At 48.4% G+C, this 19828-nt stretch overlaps 1 protein-coding gene across 1 annotated transcript; it reads right to left on the reverse strand.

The window, feature by feature from the left end:
* Positions 1 to 1194: 1194 nt before the first annotated feature.
* FBXO40 (F-box protein 40) lies at positions 1195 to 19401 on the reverse strand. Its single transcript, XM_075851255.1, has 3 exons — positions 19375 to 19401; positions 3321 to 5222; positions 1195 to 1453 (listed from the first exon to the last, which is right to left on the reverse strand). Exons 1-3 carry the CDS (start codon positions 19399 to 19401, stop codon positions 1250 to 1252), a joined length of 2133 nt encoding a protein of 710 aa, XP_075707370.1. The 3' UTR covers positions 1195 to 1249.
* Positions 19402 to 19828: the final 427 nt, after the last annotated feature.

Raw genomic sequence — 19828 nt, forward strand, 5'->3', positions numbered from 1 at the left:
ACAAAGTAGGCACATTATGCACAAAGTAGGCACAGTACACACATTATGCACAAAGTAGGCACATTATGCACAAAGTACCACATTATGCACAAAGTACGCACATTATGCACAAAGTAAGGACATTATGCACAAAGTACGCACATTATGCACAAAGTAGGCACATTATGCACAAAGTACGCACAGTACACAAAGTACCACATTATGCACAAAGTAGGCACATTATGCACAAAGTAGGCACATTATGCACAAAGTACGCACAGTACACAAAGTACCACATTATGCACAAAGTACGCACAGTACACAAAGTACCACATTATGCACAAAGTAGGCACATTATGCACAAAGTAGGCACATTATGCACAAAATACGCACAGTACACAAAGTAGGCACATTATGCACAAAGTACGCACAGTACACAAAGTACCACATTATGCACAAAGTACGCACATTATGCACAAAGTAGGCACAGTACACACATTATGCAAAAGGAAGGACATTATGCACAAAGTAAGCACATTATGCACAAAGTACACCTTGTAAACACATGAATATGGACATTAAACACACATGCACTTACCTTTTATGTCTTCACTGCAGCTCTTCTCCTGCTCACAGCACAGTCTCCCCTCCCCCATGTCCCGACAGCTAGCAGCAGAGGAGAGATGTTTAGAGCAGGAAGGGGGGCTGGAGGGGGAGCTTCTAAAGCAGGGCTGCTAAGTAGAAGCGAAGCTCCCCTCGCCTGACAGGTGCGGTCCTGGCACCGGGGCTCCCTCCGGTGCTAGCGACGCCACTGGGCATGAGGGGGTTCGGGCGGTCATAGGCCCCCTGGGAGCCTTGGGCCCCCTGGCAGCCTTGGGCCCCAGGCGACCGCCCGAAACGCCCTAATGATAATCCGCCACTGGCTGCTGATGTGTTTATCTCACAGAGTTTTGTCTGGACTGGATACAATTGTAACAAATACTCAGATGTGATAAATATTTAGAGGACAGGTTTTAAGCCTTTGGGTGTAAAGAAGAATGCTTCCATTCATTGACAGCAAGCAGGTATCATGGACACGTGCAAGGATTAAGCTTTATTTGCATTAAATAAGAAAATAAGAAACCTTTGTTAGTTTCCAGTTATCTGGCTTTTTGTCTTTGTCTTTAATCTTTTTTGTAAGACATTTTTTGGGCCGGTTAGGGGCGAGGCTGCTGGTTTTTCTCTCTTAAGCTCCTCCCCATGCATTGAGGGGCGTGGCCTGTGTCGTCATTCATGGCGGCAGCTTCCTCCGGAGGTTCAGTAGACTCTCCCTCTTCTTCTCCTTCTTCTGATCGTACAGGCTGAGGAGCTGGAACGGATCCTTCTTCTGCTCCGGGGTGTTAAGGGGACAAACCTTCAGGTGTTCAGATATGGAGGAGATGTCCGCGAGCGTCCAGTGCTGCACCGGGGAGAAGAGGCTGCTGAAATTCCAGATCTGAAAGACAAGGAGAAAAACAGTGTCACGGCAGCTTCTACACGTGGAGAACAAGGGGGTCATTTTGTTAAACCCCTTAACACATAATCACGTACGTGTACATCATCTGAGGCGAAAACTCACGTACATCTGCGCCCTTCTGAATGCAGCGTCAATCCCTCCACTACATACAGATATATACAGCTCCCATAGAGTTACATGATAACATTCTGCTGCCTGCAGCCACCACTAGAGGGAGCTCACTACATACAGATATATACAGCTCCTATAGAGTTACATGATAACATTCTGCTGCCTGCAGCCACCACTAGGGGGGCTCACTACATACAGATGCATACAGCTCCTATAGAGTTGCATGATAACATTCTGCTGCCTGCAGACACCACTAGGGGGAGCTCACTACATACAGATGCATACAGCTCCTATAGAGTTACATGATAACATTCTTCTGCCTGCAGACACCACTAGGGGGAGCTCACTACATACAGATATATACAGCTCCCATAGAGTTACATGATAACATTCTGCTGCCTACAGACACCACTAGGGGGAGCTCACTACATACAGATATATACAGCTCCTATAGAGTTACATGATAACATTCTGCTGCCTACAGACACCACTAGGGGGAGAACACTACATACAGATATATACAGCTCCCATAGAGTTACATGATAACATTCTGCTGCCTACAGACACCACTAGGGGGAGAACACTACATACAGATATATACAGCTCCTATAGAGTTACATGATAACATTCTGCTGCCTGAAGACACCACTAGGGGGAGCTCACTACATACAGAAATATACAGCTCCCATAGAGTTACGGATGTAGCCATCTTTATCTTGACTCTGATAACTTGCTGCAGCGTGATATTACAAAAGAAAAACCATTGGAAAAGTCTAGATAAAGACGGCAACATCTGTACATGATAACGTTCTTCTGACTGCACCCACCACTAGGGGGGCCTCACTACATTCACATATATACAGCTCCCATAGAGTTACATGATAACATTCTGCTGCCTGCAGCCACCACTAGGGGGGGGGGCTCACTACATACAGATGCATACAGCTCCCATAGAGTTACATGATAACATTCTGCTACCTGCAGCCACCACTAGGGGGAGCTCACTACATACAGATATATACAGTTCCCATAGAGTTACATGATAACATTCTGCTGCCTGCAGCCACCACTAGGGGGAGCTCACGACATACAGATTTATACAGCTCCCATAGATCTACATTATAACATTCTGCTGCCTGCAGCCACCACTAGGGGGAGCTCACTTGATTACATATATTCTATATATTAATGATCTGCCCAGTCATCGATTACATCTGTAGACATAGAGCACATGGCGCCATGATTGTAGTTTCCGCTATTACACCTGGGGAGATCCGGTATTATGAGTCCTTCTCCTAGTCTTTTATGGCATCTATTACTAATTAACGGATCGGGCGGGGAGATAATTTACATGACTGTCAGCTGGATCACAGGTGCCAGCTCGGGATGGCCAAGTCTCTTAGCGGCATGTTACATTTTTGTTTATTTTTGTCAGGCTGCCTCATGTTATGTACATCAAATGCAGAACTGATCAGACCTCAGTAGCAAAGATCAAAATGGGCCATTCCTTATGGTGGCAGAACTGCCTCGTGCTTGTCCCCCCTCCTTCCATGATCTTTGGGATAACTCCCCATCCCCCTTATTTGCTGACATTGCAGTTCCTCTGGAGAAGGGTGTCCTGCACAGGTTCTTACCACCCAATAGCAAAAGGGATGGGACCAACCTGGGCTGGGGCCCCTCTCTCCATAGCAGTCACATTATCTGCCTCTATTGTATGTTCTCCCACCGCACCTACCTTCTTCCGACATCTCCATGAAGTTCCACCATGTGAATAAGTCTTCTTCTCCCAGCACAGGTGGACCATCCCTCTCTCCTGTAACAATGAGGCACAGATATCTCTCATGAGAGAAGACACTTGTGAGAGCTGACAGAGGCTGAAGCTGTCCAGGAACCCAGCAACATGCTGTAGGACCTCCACCGGCAGGTTGCTTAGGGAGTCCTTGCTCTTTCCTCGATGACTTCTTGAAAGATTAGGTCTGACACCTTCATATAAAGCACCATCCACCAGCGGTTTTATTGCAAACGTCTTCATGTGCTTGTTATAGACGACCTGCGACGATTGTCCCGCAGCCCGAAACCTGTTTTTCACAAAGGTGCAGCCCAAGTAAGAAAGTGGGCAACGTTGTTGGAACCAGCCGCCCAGGCAGGACTGGATGTCCGAGTGCACATTCTTAAAATGTGAAGCAAACTCGTCCCGGCGGAAGAAGAGGTTGCAGGAGAATGTGAAGGAGGAATTGGACTTGTTGTGTTTGTTGCTCACACACTCACTCTCCAAGTCCAAGTAAAGACCTAAACTTCCCATGTTCTTTTCGGCCAGAAGATCTAATAAAACTGTCTTGGGGGTGAAAGGATCTGCTCCAAAATCATAGGTCTGGGTTCCTAAGTCAATGAGCAGGCCATCGAGGGCTTTCATCTGAGACACGGCATGGCCCCTCAGCTCCCTCTCGAGGGCCACTAGTAAAGTAGGGTTAATGGTTTCCGTCAGTGGCAAGTTGTCTACTGGCACTCCAAGGTCAGAGGTGTCCACCAGTTTCTGGGCACTCTCTCGCTTGATGCTGTCATCCGCCAGCTTGGCCCTCCTGCTGCAGTAGCTGATCGGTACTTTGAAGGTGCAGACGGTCTTCAGGGTCTGGGCTTCCAGTTTTCCATAAACAAAGTCTTTTTCTTTAGGGGTACACGCGGCCATCTGTCCAAATCGGATGAGCATGCTGCCATGGTGCACCAGATACATGTTGTAGCTCCCACAATCCACTTCAGACTTCAGTCTCTCCAGGACGCCCTCCTGCCAAGGAGCAAACCCCGTCCTTTCCAAATCGATCGCCAGCCTTTTGGCTTCTTCTGACTTTTTTGCTCCATCTGGTTCTCCACTTTTCTCTTCTTTGGGTTTGTTGCCGGGTGGCATGCTAGTGCCCAGGAGCTGGTGGCTGCTGCTCTGTACAGGACCGGACTGCAGAATCTCGGCCGCTTTTATCTCTTTGCTAAAAATAGTCTCCCACCTTTTGAATTTCTCTAAATCCAACTCAGTCTGTCCCCGAGCCAAGGCCTCTCGCTCATACTGAGTCAGCCCCACCGTTTCTTCATTGCTCACGTCTACCATCCCCACATTCCCAGGATCTGACCCCCCTACTGCACCCCCATCCTGCTCCAGCTCACATACACCCGAAGCGATCGTGTCTTTCGGATCCTCTGATAGTTCTGGATAAAGTTCAGCCATTTTGAGGGAACCAAAAAGATTCTTCTGGTCTCTCAATGTCAGAGCCACGTCCAGACGTTCCTGTCCGTCCTCCTCCTGCAGGAGATTCCTATAAAGTGTCTGATCCTTGTCGAGAGTCGGCCAGCGATTCCAGTCCATGGAGCAGCAGACCACGCTGGCCGGACAGACCTTCAGATGTGTCGCCTGCTTGCATCGGGACATTGAGAAAGGGCAGCCATAGACGGAGTTCAGACAGGGCACCCACTCGTTGGGGCACAGAAGACGATGTTCCTCCTCTTTGCACACGTGGAAGGTGGCACCGCAGTGCAGTCCGCAGCCGATCACTACGCAGGAGATGCCAGTATTGACGGGCACATTGCACCGCTTGTTGTAGCAGATCTGGCAGTGCCGGTGCTGTCCCGGCGGAGGCCGCTGGGTCCTTCCCTAATATATTCAGAACAAGAAATAAGAATAATCAAAGTGAACAAAAAAGAACAAAAACTAACAAGTAACTTCACCGAACACCTGTCCTTTCCTAGCACTGCAGAACACTAATTATTAGCGCGGGAGATCCACCGTCCTCCATTGTTTACTCATTTTTAGCTATGTCATTGTTCTTCTCCAAACACTACCAAAGCTTAAATTCATAATTTTATATTAAAACAAGTGCATTCTGGGAGCTCAGAAATCTGCTGTTTAGCTGCAGTGTAAAGAAACAAGAAAAGATTCCAAGTAGTAAGCAGCAGAATTGTTACTCGCTTTGGATGTAACTGGAGATCAGTATAAGGACAACTTTATATGTGGATTAGTGAAATGCTGTACATGAGCTGTAGTAGAGGTGATGGGTGATTGTGTGTTACTCACCATGATCTGTCCGTCTCTCCTCTCAATGATTCAGATGAAATCCGGCTGTGAATAGAGAAGTTAAAATCATGAAAATGCCAGTGAGGCCTCTGACTACCAAGGACGTACGCGACAAATGTCGACTTTAGACGGGATTCACACGAACGCGCGCAAAAGGCACTTGACAGCCGCATGATTTTCGCGCAGCCGCCATCATTATGACACTCTGTCTGTATGTTTGTAGCACGTGGTGCTTTTCTGTTTTCATTCATCCTTTTCACAGCTGTTGCGCGAATCACGTTCGTCCCACGGAAGTGCTTCCGTGTGACATGCGTGGTTTTCACGCACCCATTGACAAAAGAACGGACATGTCGTGACTTTTTCGCTGCGGACTAACGCTGAGTAAAAATCACGCAACTGTCTGCACGGCCCCATAGACTAATATAGGTCCGTGTGACGCGTGTGAACATCATATATAGACGTATATCCCGTTCGTCTAAATAAGCCCTTAAACAAGTGCTAGGGTCATAACACATACAGATATACACTATGAGGGTGCAGGGGGCACTGGGGTCATAACACAGACAGATATACACTATGAGGGTACAGGGGGCACTGAGGTCACCACACAGACAGATATACACTATGAGGGTACAGGGGGCACTGTTGTCATAACACAGACAGATATACACTATGAGGGTACAGGGGGCACTGGGGTCATAGCACAGACAGATATACACTATGAGGGTACAGGGGGCACTGGGGTCATAACACATACAGATATACACTATGAGGGTACAGGGGGCACTGGGGTCATAACACAGACAGATATACACTATGAGGGTACAGGGGGCACTGGGGTCACAGTACAGACAGATATGCACTATGAGGGTACAGGGGGCACTGGGGTCATAGCACAGACAGATATACACTATGAGGGTACAGGGGGCACTGGGGTCATTGCACATACAGATATACACTATGAGGGTACAGGGGGCACTGGGGTCATAACACAGACAGATATACACTATGAGGGTACAGGGGGCACTGGGGTCACAGCAGAGACAGATATACACTATGAGGGTACAGGGGGCACTGGGGTCATAGCACAGACAGATATACACTATGAGGGTACAGGGGGCACTGGGGTCACAGCAGAGACAGATATACACTATGAGGGTACAGGGGGCACTGGGGTCATAGCACAGACAGATATACACTATGAGGGTACAGGGGGCACTGGGGTCATAACACATACAGATATACACTATGAGGGTACAGGGGGCACTGGGGTCATAACACAGACAGATATACATTATGAGGGTGCAGGGGGCACTGGGGTCACAGCAGAGACAGATATACAGTATGAGGGTACAGGGGGCACTGGGGTCATTGCACAGACAGATATGCACTATGAGGGTACAGGGGGCACTGGGGTCATAGCACAGACAGATATACACTATGAGGGTACAGGGGGCACTGGGGTCATTGCACATACAGATATACACTATGAGGGTACAGGGGGCACTGGGGTCATAACACATACAGATATACACTATGAGGGTACAGGGGGCACTGGGGTCATAGCACAGACAGATATACACTATGAGGGTACAGGGGGCACTGGGGTCATAACACAGACAGATATACACTATGAGGGTACAGGGGGCACTGGGGTCACAGCAGAGACAGATATACACTATGAGGGATACAGGGGTCATAACACAGACAGATATACACTATGAGGGTACAGGGGGCACTGGGGTCATAACACAGACAGATATACACTATGAGGGTACAGGGGGCACTGGGGTCATAGCACAGACAGATATACACTATGAGGGTACAGGGGGCACTGGGGTCACAGCACAGACAGATATGCACTATGAGGGTACAGGGGGCACTGGGGTCATTTCACAGACAGATATACACTATGAGGGTACAGGGGGCACTGGGGTCACAGCACAGACAGATATACACTATGAGGGTACAGGGGGCACTGGGGTCATTGCACAGGCAGATATACATTATGAGGGTGCAGGGGGCACTGGGGTCATAACACAGACAGATATACACTATGAGGGTACAGGGGGCACTGGGGTCATAACACAGACAGATATACACTATGAGGGTACAGGGGGCACTGGGGTCATAACACAGACAGATATACACTATGAGGGTACAGGGGGCACTGGGGTCATAACACAGACAGATATACACTATGAGGGTACAGGGGGCACTGGGGTCATAACACAGACAGATATACACTATGAGGGTACAGGGGGCACTGGGGTCATAGCACAGACAGATATGCACTATGAGGGTACAGGGGGCACTGGGGTCACAGCACAGACAGATATACACTATGAGGGTACAGGGGGCACTGGGGTCATAGCACAGACAGATATGCACTATGAGGGTACAGGGGGCACTGAGGTCACCACACAGACAGATATACACTATGAGGGTACAGGGGGCACTGGGGTCATAACACAGACAGATATACACTATGAGGGTACAGGGGGCACTGGGGTCACAGCACAGACAGATATACACTATGAGGGTACAGGGGGCACTGGGGTCATTGCACAGACAGATATACATTATGAGGGTGCAGGGGGCACTGGGGTCATTGCACAGACAGATATGCACTATGAGGGTACAGGGGGCACTGGGGTCATTGCACAGACAGATATGCACTATGAGGGTACAGGGGGCACTGGGGTCATAACACAGACAGATATACACTATGAGGGTACAGGGGGCACTGGGGTCATAACACAGACAGATATACACTATGAGGGTACAGGGGGCACTGGGGTCATAGCACAGACAGATATGCACTATGAGGGTACAGGGGGCACTGGGGTCATAACACAGACAGATATACACTATGAGGGTACAGGGGGCACTGGGGTCACAGCACAGACAGATATACACTATGAGGGTACAGGGGGCACTGGGGTCATAGCACAGACAGATATGCACTATGAGGGTACAGGGGGCACTGGGGTCATAGCACAGACAGATATACACTATGAGGGTACAGGGGGCACTGGGGTCATAACACAGACAGATATACACTATGAGGGTACAGGGGGCACTGGGGTCACAGCACAGACAGATATACACTATGAGGGTACAGGGGGCACTGGGGTCATTGCACAGACAGATATACATTATGAGGGTGCAGGGGGCACTGGGGTCATTGCACAGACAGATATGCACTATGAGGGTACAGGGGGCACTGGGGTCATTGCACAGACAGATATGCACTATGAGGGTACAGGGGGCACTGGGGTCACAGCACAGACAGATATACACTATGAGGGTACAGGGGGCACTGGGGTCATTGCACAGACAGATATACATTATGAGGGTGCAGGGGGCACTGGGGTCATTGCACAGACAGATATGCACTATGAGGGTACAGGGGGCACTGGGGTCATTGCACAGACAGATATGCACTATGAGGGTACAGGGGGCACTGGGGTCATAACACAGACAGATATACACTATGAGGGTACAGGGGGCACTGGGGTCACAGTACAGACAGATATGCACTATGAGGGTACAGGGGGCACTGGGGTCACAGTACAGACAGATATGCACTATGAGGGTACAGGGGGCACTGGGGTCATTGCACAGACAGATATACACTATGAGGGTACAGGGGGCACATAGTGGAGAATACAGTGTGAGTCGCTGACTGTAAAGGAAAATGGGAACAAGAAGGTCGGGATGGGGGGATGGGGACGTGCAGCTTTGTTCAGTCATAAAAGAGAAAGAATAAACATCTGATCCATCATGAGGGGGTCACAGTATATGGGGGGGTCACAGTATATGGGGGGGTCACAATATATGAGGGTTCACAGTATATGAGGGGTCACAATATATGAGGGGTCACAGTATATGAGGGGTCACAGTATATGAGGGGTCACAGTAAATGAGGGGGTAACAGTATATGAGAGGTCACAGTATATGAGGGGTCACAGTATATGGGGGGGGGTCACAGTAAATGAGGGGGTAACAGTATATGAGAGGCCACAATATATGAGGGGTCACAGTATATGGGGGGGTCACAGTAAATGAGGGGGTAACAGTATATGAGAGGTCACAATATATGAGGGGTCACAGTAAATGAGAGGTCACAGTATATGAGAGGTCACAATATATGAGGGGTCACAGTAAATGAGAGGTCACAGTATATGAGAGGTCACAATATATGAGGGGTCACAGTATATGAGGGGTCACAGTATATGTGGGGTCACAGTATATGAGGGGTCACAGTATATGAGGGGTCACAGTATATGAGGGGTCACAGTATATGAGAGGTCACAATATATGAGGGGTCACAGTATATGAGGGGTCACAGTATATGAGAGGTCACAGTATATGAGGGGTCACAATATATGAGGGGTCACAGTATATGGGGGGGTTACAGTATATGGGGGGGTCACAGTATATGAGGGGTCACAATATATGAGAGGTCACAGTATATGAGAGGTCACAGTATATGAGAGGTCACAATATATGAGGGGTCACAGTATATGAGGGGTCACAATATATGAGGGGTCACAGTATATGAGAGGTCACAGTATATGAGGGGTCACAGTATATGAGGGGTCACAATATATGAGGGGTCACAGTATATGGGGGGTCACAGTATATGAGGGGTCACAATATATGAGGGGTCACAGTATATGGGGGGGTCACAGTATATGAGAGGCCACAATATATGAGGGGTCACAGTATATGAGGGGGTCACAGTATATGAGAGGTCACAGTATATGAGAGGTCACAGTATATGAGAGGTCACAGTATATGAGGGGTCACAATATATGAGGGGTCACAGTATATGGGGGGTCACAGTATATGAGGGGTCACAATATATGAGGGGTCACAGTATATGGGGGGGTCACAGTAAATGAGGGGGTAACAGTATATGAGAGGCCACAATATATGAGGGGTCACAGTATATGAGGGATCACAGTATATGGGGGGGTCACAGTATATGAGAGGTCACAATATATGAGGGGTCACAGTATATGAGAGGTCACAATATATGAGGGGTCACAGTATATGAGGGGTCACAGTATATGAGAGGTCACAGTATATGAGAGGTCACAATATATGAGGGGTCACAGTATATGAGGGGTCACAGTATATGTGGGGTCACAGTATATGAGGGGTCACAGTATATGAGAGGTCACAATATATGAGGGGTCACAGTATATGAGAGGTCACAGTAAATGAGAGGTCACAGTATATGAGGGGTCACAATATATGAGGGGTCACAGTATATGGGGGGGTCACAGTATATGGGGGGGTCACAGTATATGAGGGGTCACAATATATGAGAGGTCACAGTATATGAGAGGTCACAGTATATGAGAGGTCACAATATATGAGGGGTCACAATATATGAGGGGTCACAGTATATGAGAGGTCACAGTATATGAGAGGTCACAGTATATGAGGGGTCACAATATATGAGGGGTCACAGTATATGGGGGGTCACAGTATATGAGGGGTCACAGTATATGAGGGGTCACAGTATATGAGGGGTCACAGTATATGAGGGGTCACAGTATATGGGGGGGTCACAGTATATGAGGGGTCACAGTATATGAGAGGTCACAGTATATGAGAGGTCACAGTATATGAGGGGTCACAATATATGAGGGGTCACAGTATATGGGGGGTCACAGTATATGAGGGGTCACAGTATATGAGGGGTCACAGTATATGAGGGGGTCACAGTATATGAGGGGTCACAGTATATGAGGGGGTCACAGTATATGAGGGTTCACAGTATATGAGGGGGTCACAGTATATGAGGGGTCACAGTATATGAGGGGGTCACAGTATATGAGGGGGTCACAGTATATGAGAGGCCACAATATATGAGGGGTCACAGTAAATGAGGGGGTAACAGTATATGAGAGGCCACAATATATGAGGGGTCACAGTATATGAGAGGTCACAGTATATGAGGGGTCACAGTATATGAGAGGTCACAGTATATGAGGGGTCACAGTATATGAGGGGTCACAGTATATGAGGGGTCACAGTATATGAGGGGTCACAGTATATGGGGGGGTCACAGTATATGAGGGGTCACAGTATATGAGGGGGTCACAGTATATGAGAGGTCACAGTATATGGGGGGGTCACAGTATATGAGAGGTCACAGTATATGAGGGGTCACAGTATATGAGAGGTCACAGTATATGAGGGGTCACAGTATATGAGGGGTCACAGTATATGAGGGGTCACAATATATGAGGGGTCACAGTATATGAGGGGTCACAGTATATGAGGGGTCACAGTATATGAGGGGGTCACAGTATATGAGGGGTCACAGTATATGAGGGGGTCACAGTATATGAGGGGGTCACAGTATATGAGAGGTCACAGTATATGAGAGGTCACAGTATATGAGGGGGTCACAGTATATGAGAGGTCACAGTATATGAGAGGTCACAGTATATGAGGGGTCACAATATATGAGGGGTCACAATATATGAGGGGTCACAGTATATGAGAGGTCACAGTATATGAGGGGTCACAGTATATGAGAGGTCACAGTATATGAGGGGGTCACAGTATATGAGAGGTCACAGTATATGAGAGGTCACAATATATGAGAGGTCACAGTATATGAGGGGTCACAGTATATGAAGGGTCACAGTATATGAGGGGTCACAGTATATGAGGGGGTCACAGTATATGAGGGGGTCACAGTATATGAGAGGTCACAGTATATGAGAGGTCACAATATATGAGAGGTCACAGTATATGAGGGGTCACAATATATGAGGGGTCACAGTATATGGGGGGGTCACAGTATATGGGGGGGTCACAGTATATGAGGGGTCACAGTATATGAGGGGGTCACAGTATATGAGGGGTCAGAGTATATGAGGGGGTCACAGTATATGAGGGGTCACAGTATATGAGGGGGTCACAGTATATGAGGGGGTCACAGTATATGAGAGGCCACAATATATGAGGGGTCACAGTATATGGGGTGGTCACAGTAAATGAGGGGGTAACAGTATATGAGAGGCCACAATATATGAGGGGTCACAGTATATGAGAGGTCACAGTATATGAGGGGTCACAGTATATGAGAGGTCACAGTATATGAGGGGTCACAGTATATGAGGGGTCACAGTATATGAGGGGTCACAGTATATGAGGGGTCACAGTATATGAGGGGTCACAGTATATGGGGGGGTCACAGTATATGAGGGGTCACAGTATATGAGGGGGTCACAGTATATGAGAGGTCACAGTATATGGGGGGGTCACAGTATATGAGAGGTCACAGTATATGAGGTGTCACAGTATATGAGAGGTCACAGTATATGAGGGGTCACAGTATATGAGGGGTCACAGTATATGAGGGGTCACAATATATGAGGGGTCACAGTATATGAGGGGTCACAGTATATGAGGGGTCACAGTATATGAGGGGGTCACAGTATATGAGGGGTCACAGTATATGAGGGGGTCACAGTATATGAGGGGGTCACAGTATATGAGAGGTCACAGTATATGAGAGGTCACAGTATATGAGGGGGTCACAGTATATGAGAGGTCACAGTATATGAGAGGTCACAGTATATGAGGGGTCACAATATATGAGGGGTCACAATATATGAGGGGTCACAGTATATGAGAGGTCACAGTATATGAGGGGTCACAGTATATGAGAGGTCACAGTATATGAGAGGTCACAGTATATGAGGGGTCACAGTATATGAGAGGTCACAGTATATGAGGGGGTCACAGTATATGAGAGGTCACAGTATATGAGAGGTCACAATATATGAGAGGTCACAGTATATGAGGGGTCACAGTATATGAAGGGTCACAGTATATGAGGGGTCACAGTATATGAGGGGGTCACAGTATATGAGGGGGTCACAGTATATGAGAGGTCACAGTATATGAGAGGTCACAATATATGAGAGGTCACAGTATATGAGGGGTCACAGTATATGAGAGGCCACAATATATGAGGAGTCACAATAAATTAAGGGGTCACAGTATATAAGGGGTCACAGTATATGAGGGGTCACAGTTTATGAGGGGTCACAGTATATAAGGGGTCACAGTATATGAGGGGTCACAGTTTATGAGGGGTCACAGTATATAAGGGGTCACAGTATATAAGGGGTCACAGTATATGAGGGGTCACAGTTTATGATGGGTCACAGTTTATGAGGGGTCACAGTATATAAGGGGTCACAGTATATGAGGGGTCACAGTTTATGATGGGTCACAGTTTATGAGGGGTCACAGTATATAAGGGGTCACAGTATATGAGGGGTCACAGTATATGAGGGGTCACAGTATATGAGGGGTCACAGTATATGAGGGGTCACAGTATATGAGGGGGTCACAGTATATATATAGTGAGGAGTTCCGTAATATAGGAGCAGAGCGCCTCCATCCGGATCCCTTCTTGTCCCCAATGTCCTCTACAGTCAGCGACTAACACAGTATGTCTCACTACGTCATATAACCCCTGTGCCCCTCATAGTGTATTTCCCCCTGTGCCCCCCGATGTTGTATATACATTTGTGCTGTGACCCCAGTGCCCTGTATACCCCTATAGTGTACATCCCTTGGTGTTATGACTGTGTAGCCCCCTCCTCTTTCTGTACTATGACCCCCATGTCCCTCTCACAGTCCATACGCCAGTCTCTATGCTATGGCCTCAGCACCACCTGTCCCCCCATAGTGTATCCCCCACTCTTCCTGTGTTGTGCCCCCCGGACCCCTCACAGTCTCTCCCTCTCTCGGGGCCTCCTCACCTGCGGCTGGGAGTCCGGTCACTTTTCTGCCTCTTTTGCCCTCATTGTGGGGGTTATGCAGCCGCTCGCTGTGTGGCACAGGACGGGGTCATGTGGGCATTTATAAATAGCCGTCTATGGTCATCATGTGCAACTCATCTATCTCCACTTACAAGTCTGCGGCCTCCATTAACCCCCTCTCTGGCACAGAGGAAGGAGCTCTATCTCCGTGCCGGTCACTATTAATGTGTCAGGGGCATAATGGGCACTTGTTTCTCCATTCATCACATTTTTGGGGCAGGACTGTAATGTGGGACCCCAAGGGAAATGTGTGGGGACCATCAAATCTTGGCCACATGGAGGCTGTGGCCATGAGAACATTGACTGGTCTACACAATCACTGCTGGACATGTCAGGTGGACATTCTGAGAGGGAATCAAATGAACAGCAGGGGGCGCCATAACAAGTGCGTAACAGCGATATCTGCACACAGGAGCATTTATAGAGATGATGAGATGAACGGTTACGTATGTAATCACCCCCTGTGCCCGACCAGACAGTTTGCCAACTCCATTACCGACATCTGGATCAGAGATATTTGGTCTCTTCAGTTCTGGGGGGGATTATGTGAAGATGTAGATATAAATGACATGTATGAGCTCTGCTCCTCCTGGGAGCTACGGAGCCGCGGCACGTCGGGGGAGGAGCGGCACGTCGGGGAAGGATCGGCACGTCGGGGAAGGATCGGCACATCGGGGAAGGATCGGCACGTTGGGGGGGAGCGGCTTGACTGGGAAGGAAGACGCCGCGCATGCGTCAGTGGGAGGAGTTTGGCAGAAGCATCAAGCGGACCAGTGTTTGCCCTCCTGCCCACCCTGGTTTAACGTGTGTGTTGGGGGGGGGGGGGGGGGTTATGCTGCGGTTTCTGTTTTGTGTATTATCCAATGGTTTGTGCTATTCTGAGTATTTAAAAAAAAAATAATAATACAATTTCCGTTATCAATAAGATTGTAGATGGGTCAACATCATACCTCCCAACTTTCAAGAATCAGAAAGAGGGACAACCGATGCGGTGCGCCCAGCGACAATGTTTCTTCTTTTAAGCCACGCCTCTAATCCCACTCAATCCCCGCCCATACACACCCGATTCAGCCCACACAGTATAATACCAAATATCTGCCCTCACACAGCATAATGCCCCCATAGCTGCCCCATACAGTATATTGCCCCCATAGCTGCCACCATACAGTATAATGCCCCCATAGCTGCCACCATACAGTATAATGCCCCCATAGCTGCCACCATAAAGTATAATGCCCCCATAGCTGCCACCATACAGTATACTGCCCCCATAGCTGCCACCATAAAGTATAATGCCCCCATAGCTGCCACCATACAGTATACTGCCCCCATAGCTGCCACCATACAGTATAATGCCCCCATAACTGCCATCATACAGTATAATGCCCCCATAGCTGCCACCATACAGTATAATGCCCCCATAGCTGCCTCCACACAGTATAATGTCCCCATAACTGCCATCATACAGTATAATGCCCCATACCTGCCCTCCACACAGTATAATGCCCCCATAACTGCCCTCCACACAGTATAATGCCCCCATAACTGCCTCCACACAGTATAATGCCCTCATAGCTGCCACCATACAGTATAATGCCCCCATAACTGCCATCATACAGTATAATGCCCCCATAGCTGCCACCATACAGTATAATGCCCCCATAGCTGCCTCCACACAGTATAATGTCCCCATAACTGCCATCATACAGTATAATGCCCCCATAGCTGCCTCCACACAGTATAATGCCCCCATAGCTGCCACCATACAGTATACTGCCCCCATAACTGCCATCATACAGTATACTGCCCCCATAACTGCCATCATACAGTATAATGCCCCCATAGCTGCCACCATACAGTATAATGCCCCCATAGCTGCCACCATACAGTATACTGCCCCCATAACTGCCATCATACAGTATAATGCCCCCATAACTGCCATCATACAGTATAATGCCCCCATAGCTGCCCTCCACACAGTATAATGCCCCCATAGCTGCCACCATACAGTATAATGCCCCCATAACTGCCATCATACAGTATAATGCCCCCATAACTGCCATCATACAGTATAAAGACAACACAGATGCCCCCATGCTGTATAATGTCCATACAGATGTCCCCATGCAGTACAATGCCCAAATTCCTCCATACAGTATAATGCCCCCTTAGCTGACCCTAGTGCCAGTGCCCTTGCAGATAGTGACACAGTGCCCATGTATATAGTGCCCATGTACCTAGCGCCAGTGTCTGCTGTAGATAGTGCCCATACATAGTGCCACAATGTCCGTGTAGATAGTACCACACCCCCATGAAGATGGCGCCAACCCCCCCCCCCCCCTGTAGATAGTGCCATTGGGACTCCCTCTAGGAGCAGAATCCCCAGCCAGAGCATAGGCCTAATTTTGAGTCTTCCTCGGGGTGGTTCATTTTGATTGTGTTGTTTTTTGTTTTTTATGGTGGGGGGGGGATTAGTTAGCCTGGGGGGTGTTGGTGGATAAAAAGGGGAGTCTGAGCGCATGAGGACGATCCCCTTCCAGGTAAAAAGATTAATCATATGTTAATTTATGTAAATCTATGCTAAGTGGGACATTATATGGCTGCCTACGACATTTTGGTCCGTACTTACGTACAGAGTCGTTAAATTTAAAGTGTAACTAAACGTTTGACAAACTTCGGGCGTGTCATAGCGACATGTCAGACTTCTCTATCTCATCAATCGCTAGAACGAAGCAGCAGAAGGTCTCATGTGAGCGCTCGGCCGCTTCGTGTCTGTTCGGCTTTTTCCGGAAATCAATGTATCGGTGTACGGATTCAATAGAAAGTCTATGAGCTCGCACTCCGATACATCGGCTTTCCGGAAAAAGCCGAACAGACACGAAGCGGCCGAGCGGTCACATGAGACCTTCAGCTGCTTTGTTCTAGCGATCGGTGGGGGTCTCAGTGCTCAGACCCCCACCAATCCAAACTTCTGACATGTCACTATGAGATCAGAAGTTTGTCAAACGTTTAGCTGCACTTGACCATGATTATCAGGCAGCAGTCTACACAGTGGCATAACTATAGGGGGTCGCAATTGCAACCAGGACCCAAAGCCAGGGGGCCCGCACGTCCCATCCCCCCGCACCCCAACAATGAAACATTACTATAATAACTGCCAGCACTTACCCCCCCCCCCCCCTCTACCCAGAGCGCAGCGGAGGTCCTGATATCACGTCACTATGCGCTGCGCACAACATCCCAACCCTGGATGGAGTCAGGACCTCCGCTGCGGCTGAAGAGGAGGGTAAGTGTAATACCACTGTCTGCTGGAGCTGATGGGAGACGGACCCCAACCTGGGACCCTCGGCAATCAGCTGTTTTGAGGGGGGTGCAGAGATCGTACGAGCGCTACTTCACCTTCCTTCCGCTCACTTTCTCACACTGAATCGCCGAAATGGACGTGTCAACGATTCACAGTGTGAGCAAGTGAGGGAAATGAAGGGGAAGCAGTGATTGTACGAGCGCTGCACCCCCCTTAAAACAGCCGATTGGCGGCTCCCGGGAGTCAGACCCCGACCCATCAGCTATTGATGGCCTATCCTGAGGATAGGCCATCAACGTTTAGGGACTGGACAATCCCTTTAAGCCCACCGTGTGTTAGGCTTAGATACAGGGCCCCAGCAGACAGGCCCTGTATCTAAGGCCCTGTCCACATCACCGCTGCCCTTCCATTGAGGGGTTCCGTTGTTTTGACAGCGTCAGTATCAGTGTCAACTGTGCTATGGATTCTCTCAAAACAACGGAAACCGGCCACAACGGTGACAAGAGGAAACCATTAGCAAAGTTTCTGTCACCATTGAGATGAATGGTAATGTAAACGGGAGCGGTTTCCGTTTGCCTTTCAGTTGAGGGGGGGGGGGGGGGGTTACCTGATGGAAACCTCCGACAGAACCCCTCTACAGAAGGGCAGCGGTGCTGTGAACGGGGCCTTAAAAAAAAGTGTTGTTTTTTTTTTTGTTTTTTTTTTAAAGGTCGGTCGTTGGACTACTTCAGATTCGAGGACGGCTATTTTTTTTATCAGCAATAAAAGGGATAATGAGGGTTGTGTGTGTGGGGGGGGGGGTTATTTCAATAAACCTGTTTTTTCTATGTCTTTGTATTTTTTTTTAACTTTTACCGTCTTATTAATAGCTGCCGGCTGATTGGTAACATCCATTACTAAGGCGGGGCTTAGTGTCAGCCCATGAAAAGGCCATCACTAACCCCAATTATTACCCCGGTACCCACCGCCAGGTTCTCTACTGCCACCTACTGCTCAGCAGCTGCACCACATTCACTATAGTGCCTCAGACATACGACCGTATTCCGGCATCCCACACAACCTGAGACTTGTACAGAGTTCACACTTCTGTGGCCCCCATGGATGTTTCATGGCCTCTAATTTTCATGCCATGATTCCCCCGGACGCTGAATTCTCCCTAATATGGTGGAACAAAGAGCACCTGTGTCTCTATAGCATGGGACCACAGGTGCTGCTCCTGCCTCACTACAGGCTTTATATGTACATTCATTGAAAAATTACAGGGCTGGGATCAAAATGTGATGACCAAAAAAAGTGTGTTTTTGAAATTCTTTAACCCTTTCCCTACCATGAACATTTCTCAAACACAGAAGGGTTTCTGTAGCCACAGACATATCCGATACGTCCGTCCACTCCTGGGGGTTGGCTAAAAAAATTTAAAAAAAATAAAAAACTGCACCAAAATCTGCATCAAATCTGTGTGTGATCTCGGCCTAAGGTGTATTTTACCGCTGGGACACCCAGTGTTACCACAAAACCATCCAGTCTCCTCCGATAACTGTTGTGCCGCTCAGGAGTTTACCCTCCACGAGTCGTCGTCCACCCGCATGGGCGCTGCTCCCCTGGGACTTTTATTTCCACTCCCAAAGACATGTAATTGGACCTTCTGAGAGGCCAGGGGTATACGGAGCAGCGCTGCAGGACAAGTATTATATATTAGGAAGGTTCTAAACACAAGGAGCACGCGGCACGCCCAGTGATCAGCCCAACCCAGGGCTTCACCTTTCCGGCTTCTTCCGGGGCGTACATGACATTCGCTCCTATTTAAGCAGCCGCTCCACCGGATACAAAGGAGAAATATTTGTAAAAACACCTGTAACAAATCACCACAAGCGTCACTTTATTCAGTGCTCAGATCATCACTTCTAGTAATCTGCGTTTAGAGGATTTTTTTTTTTTTAGTGACCAAAATTAAGTGGCAAAACCACGCGAGGTTTAACCCCAGATTTGCCATGATCTCCAATGCGGGTTTTGCA

The sequence above is a fragment of the Rhinoderma darwinii genome, chromosome 2 (assembly GCF_050947455.1).
Source record: "Rhinoderma darwinii isolate aRhiDar2 chromosome 2, aRhiDar2.hap1, whole genome shotgun sequence".
In the NCBI taxonomy this organism is placed as follows: domain Eukaryota; kingdom Metazoa; phylum Chordata; class Amphibia; order Anura; family Rhinodermatidae; genus Rhinoderma; species Rhinoderma darwinii.

Excerpts from the sequence above, each read along its gene's own strand:
- FBXO40 (XM_075851255.1), bottom strand. The coding sequence starts at position 19,401 with ATGCGGGTGGACGACGACTCGTGGAGG. Across the intron at positions 5,223-19,374 it reads TGGACGACGACTCGTGGAGG|GGAAGGACCCAGCGGCCTCC; the intron begins GTAAACTCCTGA and ends TGAATATATTAG. Across the intron at positions 1,454-3,320 it reads CATGGAGATGTCGGAAGAAG|ATCTGGAATTTCAGCAGCCT; the intron begins GTAGGTGCGGTG and ends CTTGTCTTTCAG.